Source organism: Ipomoea triloba, chromosome 1, assembly GCF_003576645.1.
Source record: "Ipomoea triloba cultivar NCNSP0323 chromosome 1, ASM357664v1".
Taxonomy (NCBI): Eukaryota; Viridiplantae; Streptophyta; class Magnoliopsida; order Solanales; family Convolvulaceae; genus Ipomoea; species Ipomoea triloba.
Genome location: NC_044916.1, coordinates 11154036 through 11169923, shown reverse-complemented (window position 1 = coordinate 11169923; position 15888 = coordinate 11154036). Strand labels below are relative to the sequence as shown.

Sequence of the window (15888 nt, the reverse complement as noted above, 5' to 3'; positions counted from 1 at the left end):
TTAATCACTATAATTAAAGCTTAATTACCTCCTGAACTCCACTGTTAATCTATATTTTATCTATTTCGTGCCCTCATCATCAACAGCAACCTAACATCAACAACTCTAGGCCTCTTTTTGACACATAGTTAGATCTCACATCCGCTCCATTGGACTTACGGTGGACGCACGTCCAGTCCCCGTGTCCGCACCAATATAAATTTCTGAGAGGTAAAGTCATTGCCTAACCATAATCCAAAATCATCCAACAACTATTTCCTCAATAATATCATAATATCATCACTACTCAAAATTCCTTTAAATCATAACTTATTCACTAATAGAGAGATTTCCAACTCTCATCATCATAATCATAATAATCCCTTAGGATTATTATAATCCCATCATCTAAACATCAATAATCAAGGCTTACACCATTTAATATGTCATAGCTTATATCTATAACCTTCATATCCATAATCACCAATTAATCATAGCTTATGTCTATAACCTTCATATCCATAATCACCAATCAATCATAGCTTATGTCTATAACCTTCATATCCATAATCACCAATTAATCATAGCTTATGTCTATAACCTTCATATCCATAATAATCTCTTAGGATCATTACAACCATATCATCTCCATAATTATTATGAGTACACATATGTAAGTATATCCATATTTTTCAACACAAGGCTCATAAATCCCTATTTCAACTATCAATCATCAAATCTTAAGTGACAAAACCAACTTAAGGGATTTCTTACCTTCCAAGTAGCTTTTAAAACCGTAGGAATCGTTGTGATCCTTTCCTTCAAATTTCCACCGAAGATCCTAAGTAATTTCCACCATAGTAACAATATTTTCAAGAATTCTTAGCTTAAAATCAAGTTCTAGGAAAGGATTCTACTCTTCTTAACCGAATAAAATCAAAGTGTTACCTAGTATGGAAGAACTTGTGTAGGAAAATGGCTATGGAGCTCCTTGAACACAAATATGAAGGTGATATCTTTCTCTCTTTTTCCTCTCAATATTTCGGCCAAGATGCGAATGAATGGAAAAATGGAAGATCAAAGCTCTATTTATAGCAACTTGTAAGATAAGGATGAAGAAGCTTGGAGAGTAAGTTTATATGTTATATCTTGTAAGATAAGGAAGAGGATGCTTGGAGATCAAGTCTCAATTTGGAGCTTGGAGAGTAAGTTTCTATCAAGACTTATCCTATAATCTTCCTTGCAAGACTTATTCCATAATCCATCCTAATTAATTAATTAAAAATTACCATATGGTAAATAATGTGACACTTGTCACAATTCCATGGTGTGTCTTGTAGAGTAAGACTTCCTTGCCAGTTTGGGATTGGTGTGTCTTGTAGAGTAAGACTTCCTTGCCAGTTTGGGATTAAAGTGTCTTGTAGAGTAAGACTTCCTTGCCAGTTTGGGATTAAATCATCTTGTAGAGTAAGACTTCCTTGCCAGTTTGGGATTAAATCATATATAGTTACGGTAGAAAATAATTTAGGGACAATAGGGTGGCTGCCTAGGTTCTAGAAGAGACAAAATAAAATTAAAACATAGATGATATCAGTCAAATAATTGGTATCAAATTGAAGAATACATGTGCAGGCAGAAAGAAATTGGCAGAACACTGGATCCGGATTAAAAATATTATTGGGAGTATTTGGTAAGGTATTTTGATACCATTTTCTTCAAATATGTAGTTAAACAAGTCTAGAACCTACATATAAAATTTCATAGAAATCTAACGAGTAGAAGTATGGTTTTTGAATTTTCTTTCAAAAACTAGTCTAGAGAGAAAAATTCTGGACAGCACACTGCCAAGAGCAAAACGTAATTTTCCGTGTTTACTCAAATATCCAAATGACCAAAACTTTTTAAGGATATCAAGTACTATAGGTTGGGGTTCTAAAATAAAAATTTCAGGTAAAACGGAGTTCGGGAAATATGTTTACCGAATAAATCTTTCGGACTGCGCCGAGCTGAAATTTTCTGAAAAATGAATAGCTAGAAACATTTTTGGATAAAAATCATTTTGTAACAAAAATGGTGAATAAATTTCGGGGTGTCACAGTATCATTCGAATTTCTGGCCATTAGGCATATGGATTCTTTGCTTGAGCTCCAATCAACCACGTATATGTTTTTCTCCCTTGCTCTAGTGAGTACAACTTCATTAGTAAGCACATTTTTTATTTGACATTTATCTTTGGAAAATTCCACAAGATAGCCTTTGTCACAAAGTTAGCTTGTACTCAATAAATTGAATTCCAATCCTTCCACATACGAAACATATTCAATTCTAAGACCATTCTTTACGATTGTTCCAACTCCTTTAGTGATTCCATAATTTTGATTGCCACCAAAAATAACATTGGTTCTATCGACTTCTCTGAATTGTACTAGATTTGATTTATCTCTAGTCATATGACGTGAATAACCGCTATCGATGTACCAAATATCCTACAAGAAAAATTAATTACTTTTAGGTACCCATACTTGCTTGGGTCCTTCACTGTTAGTAATTTTTGGTAACCAAACCCACCTAAATCCCATTAATCCAAGAGTAGGTGGTTTGTAACCATTTGAGACACAATAATCATAATTAACTCTACTAAACACATAAGGTACACGTTTCTTTGGTACCAGGGAAGCAGATCATTGTTTAATTCTATGAAAAGGACTAAATCTTGAATTATTCCATGGTTTGTAATCATACAACCAATCTTGCTCAGTGGAATATAATCTCCCAGCTCCATTTCTAGAAAATCTCCCATCTTTCTAGAAAATCTCCCCATTTTTCTAGAAAATCTTTGTGCACTTGACTCATTGGCGAATCTTTTATGCTTGATGAATTTTTGTTGATATGCCGTGATATTATTAGGTTTTGGCCTTACAACACTTATCTTTGCATTTGCTTGATAGCAAAGTCTCGGTCTCATCGTGCTATCTTGACTTATGATAAATTTTACTACTAGAACTTTATTAATTAAAGTAGTAGTAGAATTTGTCAAGTTCTGAGGGGTTTTAGAACATGTGGAGTCATATCCCAAACTGGTCTTGTCTCCCAAGGGTTTTTGCATGCTTACCATTTTATCCATAATTTTGGATGAATTTGTAAAGGTAGCAATGGTAGCCCTTAAATTATGTTTTCTAACCTCTCTTGCTTTGCACTCTTCTTGAAAGCGTATATTTTCTCCCTTCAAGTAAAACATCTTGCAATTTTTTATTCTTTTCTTCTTTTTCAAGAATAAGAATATCATTGCGCTCCTTGAGTTGAGATTGAGTGTCCATACTTTCTTGATAATCTCGCATGAGATTAACAATTGACCCTCTAGAAAAAGATTAACTCACAAAACCAAATGAACTAGATGTTACCTTTTCATCTGCAGCTCCGAGAGCCATGAGATAATCTTCAATCGAATTTAGCTCCATTGATTTGCTCATAAGACATATTAGAGCGGTGCTACTTCTTGAGCTTAAGCTTTCATCAGTTAATGAAGATTCATCCGATTCATCATTTTCGTTAGGTTCATTGCTTACGAGAGCCTCCCTATTTTCACGTTTGAATCTCTGATCCTTGCTTTCCAATTTATTTTGTGGAGAGTCAACAATTTTCTTTCCTTGATTCTCACTCATGATTGGGTATGGACAATTTATTTTGAAATGTCCGGGTTTGCGGCAATTGTAGCATAAATCTTTGCTTTCATCTTCATTTTCTTCTCGTGGTTTCCACGTCGTAGTATTTTTATTTCCACGTGCCGAACTTTTATTGCCTCCTTTTCACATGAATTTCTTTAATTTTCTAACAAAGAGAACAAATTGTTTGTTAGTCATAAAATTAATATTTTTTACTAACCTAGAATTTGATGGTTCGACCATTAAAGCTGGGTTGCGAATTTTCTGATCATCTTTGAATTTAGCTTTCATCTCAAATTCATATGCTTTGAGATTACTAAATAATTTGTCAATTGATAACATCCTCAAATCTCTATGATTCTGCATGGTTGTAACTTTCATGTCCCATGCAGGTGGTAGTCTACGTAGCACTTTGAGGTTGATTTCCTTTTGACTAATGACATTGTCTAGGTCATTAATTTCTCCAAGAATTTTGATAATTCTTGCTTCTATATCCGAAATACTTTTATTCGAAAGCATTTTGAAATCTTCAAATTTCTTCATGGCAATTGTAAGCTTGTTATCCTTTTCTTGTTCGTCGTCTTCTCCGATCTTGATGAGAGTTTCCCAAATTTCTTTTGCGGTTGCGCATTTTCTAATTTTTGGGAAAATTGTATCATCTACAGCTTTGAATAGAATATCATTTGCAATGTTGTCAAGATTTTTCCTTATTCTATCTTCAGACGTTCATTCTGGTTTTGGCTTTTATTTGTACGTACTGGGGAGCGTCTAGTGATAAGACAAATGTTGTATTAGCCTTCAATATCTCGATCGGTCCAGTAGAAATTACTTCCCACATATCATCATGTAATGCAGATAAATGTACCTGCATGCGAACTTTCCAATCTGTAACACCCCAATTTTCATAACCAAATTTCCTTTATTTTTTTTCATTCTTAATTAAAATTTTACTATTACAATAGCGGAAGCATAAACTAACCAAAAGAAAACCGGGTGTTACTGCCACGCTTAAGTATCTCTCCTATACCCAAATGCTAAGGCTAATTCCAAACTTACAACACTTAACTCAAAATCAACTTATAGTACAATAAAGGAAAATATTATACAACCATAAAGTTTCTCAAATAATAAATCTCCAATGGGTCTATTCTTAATTCCTTCTAACTCGTTCTCAACTTGAATCCTTATTCATGTTCACCTGTAAAAACATTTAATACAAAAGCAGAGTGTAGACAAAAATTAGCATAAGCTAAGTAAGAATCACTTCACCCGTAAAATATAGGCTTGGATTTTATTATTTTCAAATCTCATAATTTTTCCAAAATTGTATATATATAATTTATTTCATAATCTTATATAATAAAATATTTTTCCAAAATACATGTGGAGATATCATTTTCTAAAATTAACATATTTGTCAAGAAGGAGTAAATACCAAATAGAGAGTCTTTAAGCTCTCAACATAACCACCAATAGGCATCATAAGCCAAACCAAAAATTAAGAGGCACTACAGGCCAAACCAATACTCAATTTTCATAATTCATAAACCAAATTGGGGGATTCAACCCACACCAATCAATTAATTTTTCATAATGACCACAATTCCCTTAGGTAAGTTGTGAGATTTCCGTCTCACACCGGCACCAAATATTAGTATCCTCCAAGCCAAATATGTATATATATAATTTTCAAAATATTTCATTTCTCCAAAAATAAATTTTCTCCAAATATTTCTCATATAATATTTTTCTCCACATATAATTTCACAAATATTTATATTTCATAATCATAATATAATAGCAATACCACTTTCTCCATACAGATATATACATAACACTAAAATTTCCAAGTCACACATTTACACAACACACGGGTTTGACCCGTCAAAATATATTCCCGATAATTCGAGAATCAACATACACAATATGCAATGTACTTGTGATTACATGGACATTGTAATGCACTTAATTTGTAAAAACACATAATTTTGATATATACAGATATCATATACCACAAGAATATATTTATGGGGCAAAATTTGTAATTTTAGTGAACATGAAATCTTACTTCAAAAGCCCAAAATTCATATCAATACTTAAAAGTAGCATTCCAATCACTTTAATAAAGAACCTGTGAATAATCAAATCTTATCTTAATAAAATAATAATAATAACATTATTATCATTTCATGATAGCCGAATCATCACAATCTATTATCACCTCAGCCTAATCTTTATAATATATATATTCATATACTCATCATCTGTATCAACATCCATCCAGCAACACCATTTCGCCATTTTCATCAACTCACTATTATTGTAAAATTGTTTATACCACTTACTACCAATTTATAAAGAACATCATCTTTCTCCAATCATCACCTTAAATCAACCAGAATTATTATCTCGTCATTCTCAATAATATTCCACCATTAACTTCCATTAATCAACATATAACTATCATCATCAAATAATCATCATCTTAAATTAACCATAATTATTACCTCATCATCTTTCGTCCAAATAACCCAATCGCGGTCACCATTCATTACGCAACCTCATCATCATCCTTTATTAATCCACTTCTTCGAAAAATAATTTGCACCACGTTGCTGCAGACAACGCTAGAGAGAGACGGAAACCAGAGAGAAGTGGACGACGGGAGGAAAGGGAGAAAAAGAACAGCGAGAAAATGGATATGGGTTTGTGTGAATGGAGGCAAGGATGATTGTAGATAATACTTGCAGAGATGATTATATACAATTACTATGAGATGTATGGCAAATTAAAGAAGATAAGGAAATTAGGCAGACTTCACTACTCATAATTCTGACCCCTTAATCATCGAAAACAAAAATTAAATAAGGGATAAGGTGGCTAACTATCCTCATAATCTGCCAAAGAATATGGGAATGATAAATATTCAGCCAACAGAGAAAGGAAACCAAATTTTATTTGACAGCTCACAAAATTTTGACTACAAAATTTTAAATAAATAAATTTTGAGATAGGAGTTTAAAATAGTTTTCCCGAAAATATAATTTTGTAACAAAAATAGTTACGAACCAAAATTATTTTGTAACAACAATGGTAACGAAATTTCAGGGTGTCACACAATCATCAAATTTATCAAGTGAAAATAATAAATTTTGTACTAAATCCTTCTTCATCTTCACGTGAGATATGAAAGAAAATAATCCAATTACACACACTTGTAAATTGGATCTACCTAGGAGTGAAGAACAAATTGACTCGAATAGACAACGTGCTCTGATACCAATTGTTGGCCCCAAAAGAAATAAGGAAAAGTCTAGAGGGGGAGGGGGGGGGTTGAATAGACTTTTCTTCCAATTCAAATTGCTAAGCCAACTATAAAATCAAACCAAAACACTTAACAGATTGTTAGTGTCTTGTACACAGCGAAATAATAAATAATGTGTAGTGTGTGTTTCACGTGAATATCATGCAATCATAAATAAATAATGCATGTAAGTACAGACACAATAATTTATAGTGGTTCGGAGGTGTATGCAATCCTCCTACTCCACTTTCTCCTATCTCCAGGAGGAATCCACTATATCCACCACTCCTTGGTTACAAGATACAATGAATTTTCTACGATCTAGTGCTTTGATCACCAAGCCCACACTAATCGTGTCCTTCCATAATATAGCACTTTGATCACCAAGCCACACTAAATTACGCCCCGTGATCTAGTGCTTTGATCACCAAGCCCACACTAATCACGCCCCAACTAGTGCTTTGATCACTAAAGCCCACACTAGTTGCACCAGGATTTTACACTCCTTTGTGACAATCCCCTTTCTACAGCCCGGTAGAGAAACCTCTTCTTTCAAAAAAAAAAAAACAAGATTTGTTTTCTTCCAACTTTGAGACTCTTTAGTAGATGCTTCAATGTAGATCAAGTCTCTTCTCAAATGAAGATTAGCACTATAGATTTTTCACTTGTGTATTTCGAATTTAGCACTTGTTCACTTCTTGTGAATTTTCTCATTTTCTTTGTATCTTCAGCTGCTTCAAATCTTCATCTATTTATAGGCAATTGAGAGTTTGTTCGTTGGAAAAAGACGCTCCCAAATTTGAATCTTTGTTAGCTAGATTCATAGCATTTTCAATCTATGGAGAGACTTTAATATTTTTAATGTTATGTGAGACATTAAAAATATTCTGGTTGTTGCACTAAGCTCCATGTCCATAATTGATCATCATTAATTCCTGTTGATGTTCACGCGATTATGATAAATTAATCTTCAAATATTGCTCCATCCTTGGCCCTTTCTAATTTGGATTAGTCACTTTCTAAAAATAACTTGAGCTCATATTTATTCCCTTAGGAATATATATTCGGCCTTCATAAATTAATCTTGGTTGAGATCTTGTGAAATTTCTTTTGTAATTGAATCCCTTGAATTGTATTTTCAAATCAATTGGATCCTTTGTGAATTTCAACCCTTGATTGATGCTATGAAATTTCAGACCTTTAAACTTTAGCTCTTTTGAAATTGTAGCTCCTAAAATCTCATCCCATTGCATTTGACTTGTAATCTCATCCCTTTGACTAGGAAATTCATCCCTTCGTAATTGCATCCCTTGGAATCTCATCCCATGCTAAATTTCATCCCATTGAAATCTCATCTCAAGGTAATTTCGAATTTCTTCTTATGACATCTCATCCCATGGCAAATCTCATCTCTATGCCAATTCGGATTTCATCTGATAGAATCTCATCCCATTGCAAACTTTATCCAATAGTCAATTTCATCCCAAGCTGAATTTCAAAATATTAATCTCCTTGATGTAATTCCTTCCTTAATCTTCATATATACTTCAATGTCGTCATTTTCTCTAATATTGCATTGTGCATGATGTTCTTCATGTCTTGTATCTCTATGACTTTGGATATCTCCATATTGTTTTCTTGAGATGATTATCGAAATTATTTTTTCTCGACGTTTCCTTTTGATCTTAACCATGCCTAGTACTAAAAGCAAAACTTTGGGGGTCTAATATTTTTCAATACATTTTGGCATATCAAAATCTATTATAGTTTATTCCAAACAAGAAGGTATCAAAGGATTCCACATAAGAAACTTGAACTATTTATGCAAACAAATTATTTAAGAAAAGGGGATTTTATTACCTGACTCAAGGTTGCTGACACCGGCTTACGATTGGCTCATCACGAGGATCCTTCCCGACTCATTTCCACCATTATGCACTTGACTTCCTTCGCCTCGTCCTTGATTGCTACCACTTGGCTGACCACTTGACCCACTGGCCGGACTAGGACCACCTCCAACGCGATTCCCTGAGTTGTTGACTTGGCTTGCACTTCCATTCTGACTTTGACCATTCTGATTTAGTTGTTGACTCGTTGCTACATTCGGCTGTCTACAGCACTCCGCAACTTGATGTCCAGGTCTCCCACAACTATAGCACACGATCGGGTAACCTAGACAGCTGGTACAAGGGTGATCCTTACCACACCTCCTGCAAAAGGTCTTCCTAGCACTAAACTCCCTTCTAGTAGCATATCCTTGACCAACCATCTTACTATTCTTTCCTTGATTCCTGCTACCATTCTCCCTATAACACCTCATCGACCAAGAAGGAACTGTTTGTTTTATCAACAACGGATGGTCGAACGGCAAGCCAACACCACCGAAAAATTGACTAACACTTGATAAAAAATTAGAGTGACTTCTCAGCCCTCTTGATATTGTAAATTGCCTTTTGAATGTGGAAAATTGCTTGTGAGTACAGTGAATAGCTTATGCCTCTCTCAAGGCCTTGAACCCCTATTTATACATGTAACACCCCAAAATTTTACCAGCATTTTTGTTACAAACTTCTATTTTTGGCCAAAATTGTTTCTAACCATTCTATTCTAGAAAATTTCAGTTTGGCGTAGTCCTAAAGATTGAATCGCCACCCTTATTTGATTGATTAGAGGTAATTAGGCCAGAAGGAAAGCTGAAATTTGGGGAAATGGTTGTCAATAATAATATATAATTATGGGTGACCGTTATTAAAGTGTGTTTGTGCTTGTACAGTGTGTATATAAAGATAGAGGGAAGGGTGAGAGATGATGTTAGGGAAAGTTAAAGAAAAAGAGAGAAAGAAAGAAAATTTTAAGGTTTTCTCCTCTTCATTATCATCAAGTTTCTCCTCTCATCATCAATGATTATGAAGTACATAGTGAGGGCTAACGATCCTAAGTGATTTTGGTGTACAGTGAATGGTTTTTTGGGAATATGATGTTGTGGTTTAGTGGGAGGTGAATGTAGGTGGTAAAACGAGGAATAATTTCCTCGAGTGTCGTGTTCTCAAGGATGACAAATTGGAATCGTATTAAGTGTTGGCATTTAGGAGGTTAAGAGATAAGAGTTACAAGAAACACTTGAAAGCAAGAGAATCATAGAACAAGAGATTGGCAATTGCAAAACAAAGGAAAACAACTAAGGAAAGGCAAGGAGATGGATGACCTATCTAGGCCTCGTGTTTGAACCTACTACGGGGATACTAGGCAATGTGACTCGGGCTCAATCAAGGGAGCCCACGGCACCATCACCGAGTGGCGTCACACTCGGACTCCCAAGTCCTCATTCGGTTGGGGCATTTTGTCGAACACGTGGTCTACCAGACCTCCCGAGCCTCATCCTTTCAGATTAAGGGCGGGGATGTGGTTGATTCGGACTCATGTGGATCCGCTATCGCGCAATCATACTTCCCCTAACTTTGCTACCTATTAAGGACTTAAATAGGCACAAATCAATATGAACCTCAACCACACATGACACAAGAACCCTAATCAACATTTCTTAGAATCAATTGGAAGAATTGTAACAAATCAAACACAAGAACTAGATTTTAGCATCCACTCCACAATCTAAACTAGCAATTCATTGTAGGAATCAAAACAAAACAAATCACAAAACCTAATTGCATTCAAGGAATGTAAATTCCAAACAATTGAAATAGAAAACTAGATTAGGAATGAAATTTACCTGCTAAAAATGAAATACAACTTCAATGTCTTTGATCTTCAATCTTGGATCAGTAGTAAAGCCTAAATCTAACTCTAAATTGGTAGAAAAACTAATCTAAAAATGGGAGGAAATGAATAGGGAAATGTTAGATTCATCCCTCAGCCAAAAACACCCTTTAAATACTTATTTTTCCGTGCTCAGGTTGGATACACGTGGGCTCCACGCGTGGACCCTAGGCGTGGACCAGCATTAGAATTGTTCCACGCCATGTCCACACGTGGACCCAAAATTGACCTTTATTGTCTTCTTTTAGCTTGTAGCTCTTGAAGTTGTGGTTCCATAGCAACTTGAATCACCTCATTGGACATTCCTAGCTCCGATTATGCCCGTTTTACCTGACTATCGTCGGAATGCCCTGCAAAATTTCAGTTTGTGCTATTTTTGGCAAACGCAACCTCAATTAGTCTTTAACTCTACATTTGATGAAATTGAGATATTCTAACACATTGTAGGCCTAAAGGACTTCAATTGTAGCATAATATACATCCTAATTACCCCACAAAACATGGCTATCTTTGGCACTTATCAAACTATATACTAAGGTAAGATTTATGTTCATTCAAAACTTATTTACCCCAATCATATGAAAATAATCATATTTGTAATAATACGGGAGGAAAACTTTCATCATAATCATACATGAAGGGATGATGAGGTCACCACCATGTGTGTATGACCCCTACGAAGATCGAGTCCCGAAGACTTTTCTCCCTTATAACTCATTATATCTCATCAATCTCAAGTGGAATCAAGATTGCTACCTTAAGTGTGCACATGGACCGGGCCTAAGAGAGCAACTGGATCGAGAAGGCCCAAGAAGGAGACCCAACGCAAAACTACTGAAGAGTTCGATAAGGATTGGAGTTAGCATCTGTAATATTAGTAGGATTAGGGCTTATTAGTTATAATATAATAAGGATTCACAGTATGAGGTAGTTCAGGATTCTTATTCCTTGTAGGGTTCTAGGCCCAAAATATGTATAAATAGACCCTTCATTCATGGAGGAGGGAAGCAATTCTGAGCAATACAATACCTATATTCGCTCCATATATTTTTCCTATATTCTCGCTATTCTAACAGGTAGTGTTGGCCTACCTTTGACTACCCAAAAGTCATAAAACCAAAACCCTTAACCAGGATTCTAGGTCGAGCGAGTAATAGCTCAACCACTAAGTATACCTAGGATTTTTCTACCAAGCTACTTTCCCATCATCATTATCCAGAATGCTTTCTACTGGATTTTCATCACTTCTTCCTAAGGGACAGCAATCCAATCTTGTCCTCCAAAAATATATAATTTTTTGGACCCCTTTGTAAAATAATGGTGGTATATTCTTTAAAAACCTTTCTTCTTAATAGTTCTGAAAATAGTGCATAAATAACATATATACCTTATATATACATATATATTTAAAATAGGTTATAGATATTGATAGGGATAAAATCCCGGTCTACGTATCTCGACCTCCCGGGCTGTGTTCCACGACAAGAGACTTTCTTGGCCCTTTGGGACTTTCCTCCCGGTCTACCCTGACCGGGCATCGTTGTACACTAGGTTCGGTATGGGTCCTCGCGGTGGTTCGAACCAAGGACCTCAAACCCGCGCACTTCTCCGCTGACAGATTGGGCCGACGGATTGACCGGTGCATGACCGCCACGCGTCCCACATGCCGCTGGACCGGAACTATTGCTAGAGCCCCTATAAAAGGCGCATTTAATGCAGCCTGAAGGACTTCTGGCTATTTCGTCTAATACAGTAGCTAAAGAGACCGGGAACCTCTGACCCACTACCACGTAGCTCGGTTTCATATAGGGTATTCCTTCTTGTACCCGATTCAGTATAAATACAATAGTTCCACCCATATTTTACTATATCATTTTGGCGCCGTCCGTGGGGACCGAAGTACGATAAGCCGACCTCTGTTCTGCCCGACTTCGGTTTCCAACCATGTACCCTTACATGGACTATTTTGCCGCTGCCGACCTAGAGCAGGAGGCACCTTCTGATTTTCGCTCTCGCTTCAGTTCCCGAGGCGACCCAAACAATATGACAAACCTTCCACCAGCCGATCCGGTCAACGTCATCCACCCGCCTTAGGCGTTTCCTATACCGGTCGGACCGGTACCGTATCAGTACCCAGCGTACCCGCTCGACCCGAACGTGCAATGGTGGACCAACTCTCCCCAGTTTTACCCGCAGCCGTACGCCCCATCTTTCCTGTTTCAACCGGTGCCGCCAGTCCAGCCTCAGGCCCCTCACCCGAAGACCATGACAATAGAAGCTGCAGCCACCCCCTCGCCCGCACTGAGGAGGGCTTAGTCTTAGAGACGACCGGTATCCTCCAGGTTACAAGAGCCGACCCCGACACGACGCCCAGCGCTTTCTCGCCTGAGCGCCTCGGGCTCCATGCCACCTGCAGACCGGGAAGAGCAACCGCGAGTCAGCGTTCTAGACAGAATCGACCCACCGATGGAAAGAGGGCGCAGGTCGTTACACTTGCCGACCGAGAGCGAAGCTGATTTGAGTGAGGCCAGTTCATCAGATTCCCGCCGCCGTAGGCACCGTGACCCAGCCCGTTCCTCCGGTCTCTCGCGGGGAATATTGGACCAAGTCCGGGCCGAATTCAACCGATGGAAGCAGGAGCAAGGGGATGATCGAACCATTGACCGGGCAAGTAATTTGCTCGGAACGCCCTTTACTCAGGAGCTCATGAGTCAGCCTTACCCAATCGACCTACGTGTTCCCGGGGATAAGGAGTACTCCGGCAGGTCGGATCCCGAGCAGCATGTGAACCTCTACTACGGCAACATGCTCATGATGGGGGTGTTCGAGGCCGTAATGTGCCGGGCGTTTTACTCGACGTTGACCGGGCGAGTAGCAGAGTGGTTCCGTACCTTGGAGCCAGGTTCAATTTCGAATTTTCGAGATCTAGCACAGAGATTCGTCGACCGCTTCGCCATGTCCAAAACTGTCAAGAAGCATTTCTCCCATCTGGAAAACGCCAAGCAGTTGGATGGTGAACTGCTCTCCGTCTTCATCGAGAGATGGAATAAGGAGATGGCTGAGATTGAGCCCGTCGACGACGTCACCGCTACAAACCTGCTGCTAAACTCTTTGAGAGCGGGAAATCTATACCAAGATCTCATACTCCGGCCGCCGACCTGTTACGAGGACGCTGTGCGCAGGGTGGTCGCCCACGCTACTTCCACGGAAGCGAACTCGGCCAAGAGGATGATGGAGACAGGGGGGCCGAGAAGGGACCAAGGCCAGAGAGATCGTCGCCCTAACAACCCGCGACAAAAAGATCGTGACGGAAACCCGATCTACACCCCGTTGACTAGACCGGTGGCCGAAGTCCTACAGTTCGCTCAGAATTGTCATCTAATCCAATTGCCTGCTTCGGCGAGAGATGGCCCGGACAAGGACAAATATTGTGCATATCATCGCAACCGGGGGCACGACACCGAAGAGTGCCACGTACTCAAGGGCTTGATCGAAGACCTCTTGCAGACCGGTGAATTGGCCCAGTTCGCGGAAAAGAAGAAGAAAGGCCGGCGGGGGTGGAGAAAGTATTTCAAGAAAGATAAAGATAAGAAAGACAAAGATCCCGACCTAGACAGGGAGCCACCAACAACCGCTCGGAAGTAGGTCATCCACGTCATATTTGGAGGCTCGGAAGGTGGGGACACCGCGGGGGACCGTCGTAATTGGGCCCGTAACCTAAACGTCGGACTGGTGGAGGAGTCGAACCCCGAAAAGAGGTCGAAGCAAGAACCCATTGTGTTCACTGATCGGGACTTGTTAGGAACATCATGTAATAGGTTTTGATGATACCAACTGTTAAGTAAGAATCCCCAAGTCTCGATACATAGGCAAAACAATGTAAGTTCGATAAGTAAACTAAGAGCGAAAATACAACCGGGTAATTTGAGCTCAACTCGGGAAATATTTAAGCTTAAGGTAAACTTGTTTGAACAACTTAGAAGTTTTCGTGTTGTAAGCAAACAGATAGATCAGAAGCAGGCACGAGACAACTCTGGAGGAATAAGGGTCTACGAGACATCAACTAAGTCTCGAGACACAAGCCAAGTTCGAGAGGTAAGGACCTCTCGATATACCTATCGAGTTCGAGACGTAAAGAATATTCGAGAGATAGACCTCTCGATACATGGGATTGAAACATCAAGTGGTCGAGACATCTTTTATGGTCTCGATAAACCGGCACTTCTCCAAGAGGCTGAATGTTAGTCAACATGTGCAGATAAAATACTCTAAGTTTGGAGAAGAAGAATATCATGGAGATAAAATATTGAAGAGGTGCTGAGCGGGAGGTTTCAAAATGGACGGAAGTGGATGACACGTCAGACCTCCACCACAAACGGTCAAGAAGTGCACCAATCCTGAAGTGGTCAGATTCCCCAAACAAGGAATGATGGGAACATAAAAAGAGTAACTTTATCCAAAAGAAGCAAGTGAAGCATGAACTCAAGAAAGTGGAATATGGAATATTCACTACAAAACAAAAGGCTCAAGTTACAAGACCACTACTCCATGAAAAATGCTGAAATTGTGCAAAGACCCATGTTCGGCGTGGGAGACCAATTTCAAACGGAATAGTTTTCCCTCCAACGGAACTATTCTTCTACTCTCATATATAAGGACGTAAAGACACAGAAGAAAAAAGGGGAAGAAAAAAGGGGAAAAGAGAGAAAAAGGAGTTAAAAAGAAAAGAGGTTCGAAATTCTTAAGAAGTGTCTGTCTAAAACGTTCAAGTGCAAGTGCTAAATTTGGAATATCATCCTGATATTCAAAACAGCGAGAAAACACATCTTAGTGTTTAAGAGAGTTACAAAGCTTAAACTGTTATACATCTAGAAGGTGACCGAAGCTGCTCTACATCGAAGTTGATTCAACGATAGCTTGTGGTCAGATTGGAGTCTGTTACATTCAACTGTGACAACCAAAAACACCTTGCTTTGGATTAAGCAAGAGAGGTGGAGTAACCTGGCTGCTGTCCGAGCGAAAGAAACCTGAGGCTTGACGCGGGCTTGGTGATCAAAGGTCAAGTGCTCGAGAGGTGGAGTAACAAGAAGCGGGGCGAAAAACCTGAGGCTTGAGGCGGGCTTCGTGATCAAAGCTCAAGCGCTCGATATTGTACTAAAAAGGGAAGTT

General features: G+C 38.4%; 1 protein-coding gene across 1 annotated transcript; it reads left to right on the top strand.

Annotated features, from left to right (window-relative positions):
• Positions 1-13122: 13122 nt before the first annotated feature.
• LOC116028896 lies at positions 13123-14364 on the top strand. Its single transcript, XM_031270782.1, has one exon. The coding sequence runs from the start codon at positions 13123-13125 to the stop codon at positions 14362-14364; it is 1242 nt and encodes a 413-aa protein (XP_031126642.1).
• The last annotated feature ends 1524 nt before the right edge of the window (positions 14365-15888 follow it).

Excerpts from the sequence above, each read along its gene's own strand:
- LOC116028896 (XM_031270782.1), top strand. The coding sequence starts at position 13,123 with ATGCCACCTGCAGACCGGGAAGAGCAACCGCGAGTCAGCGTTCTAGAC.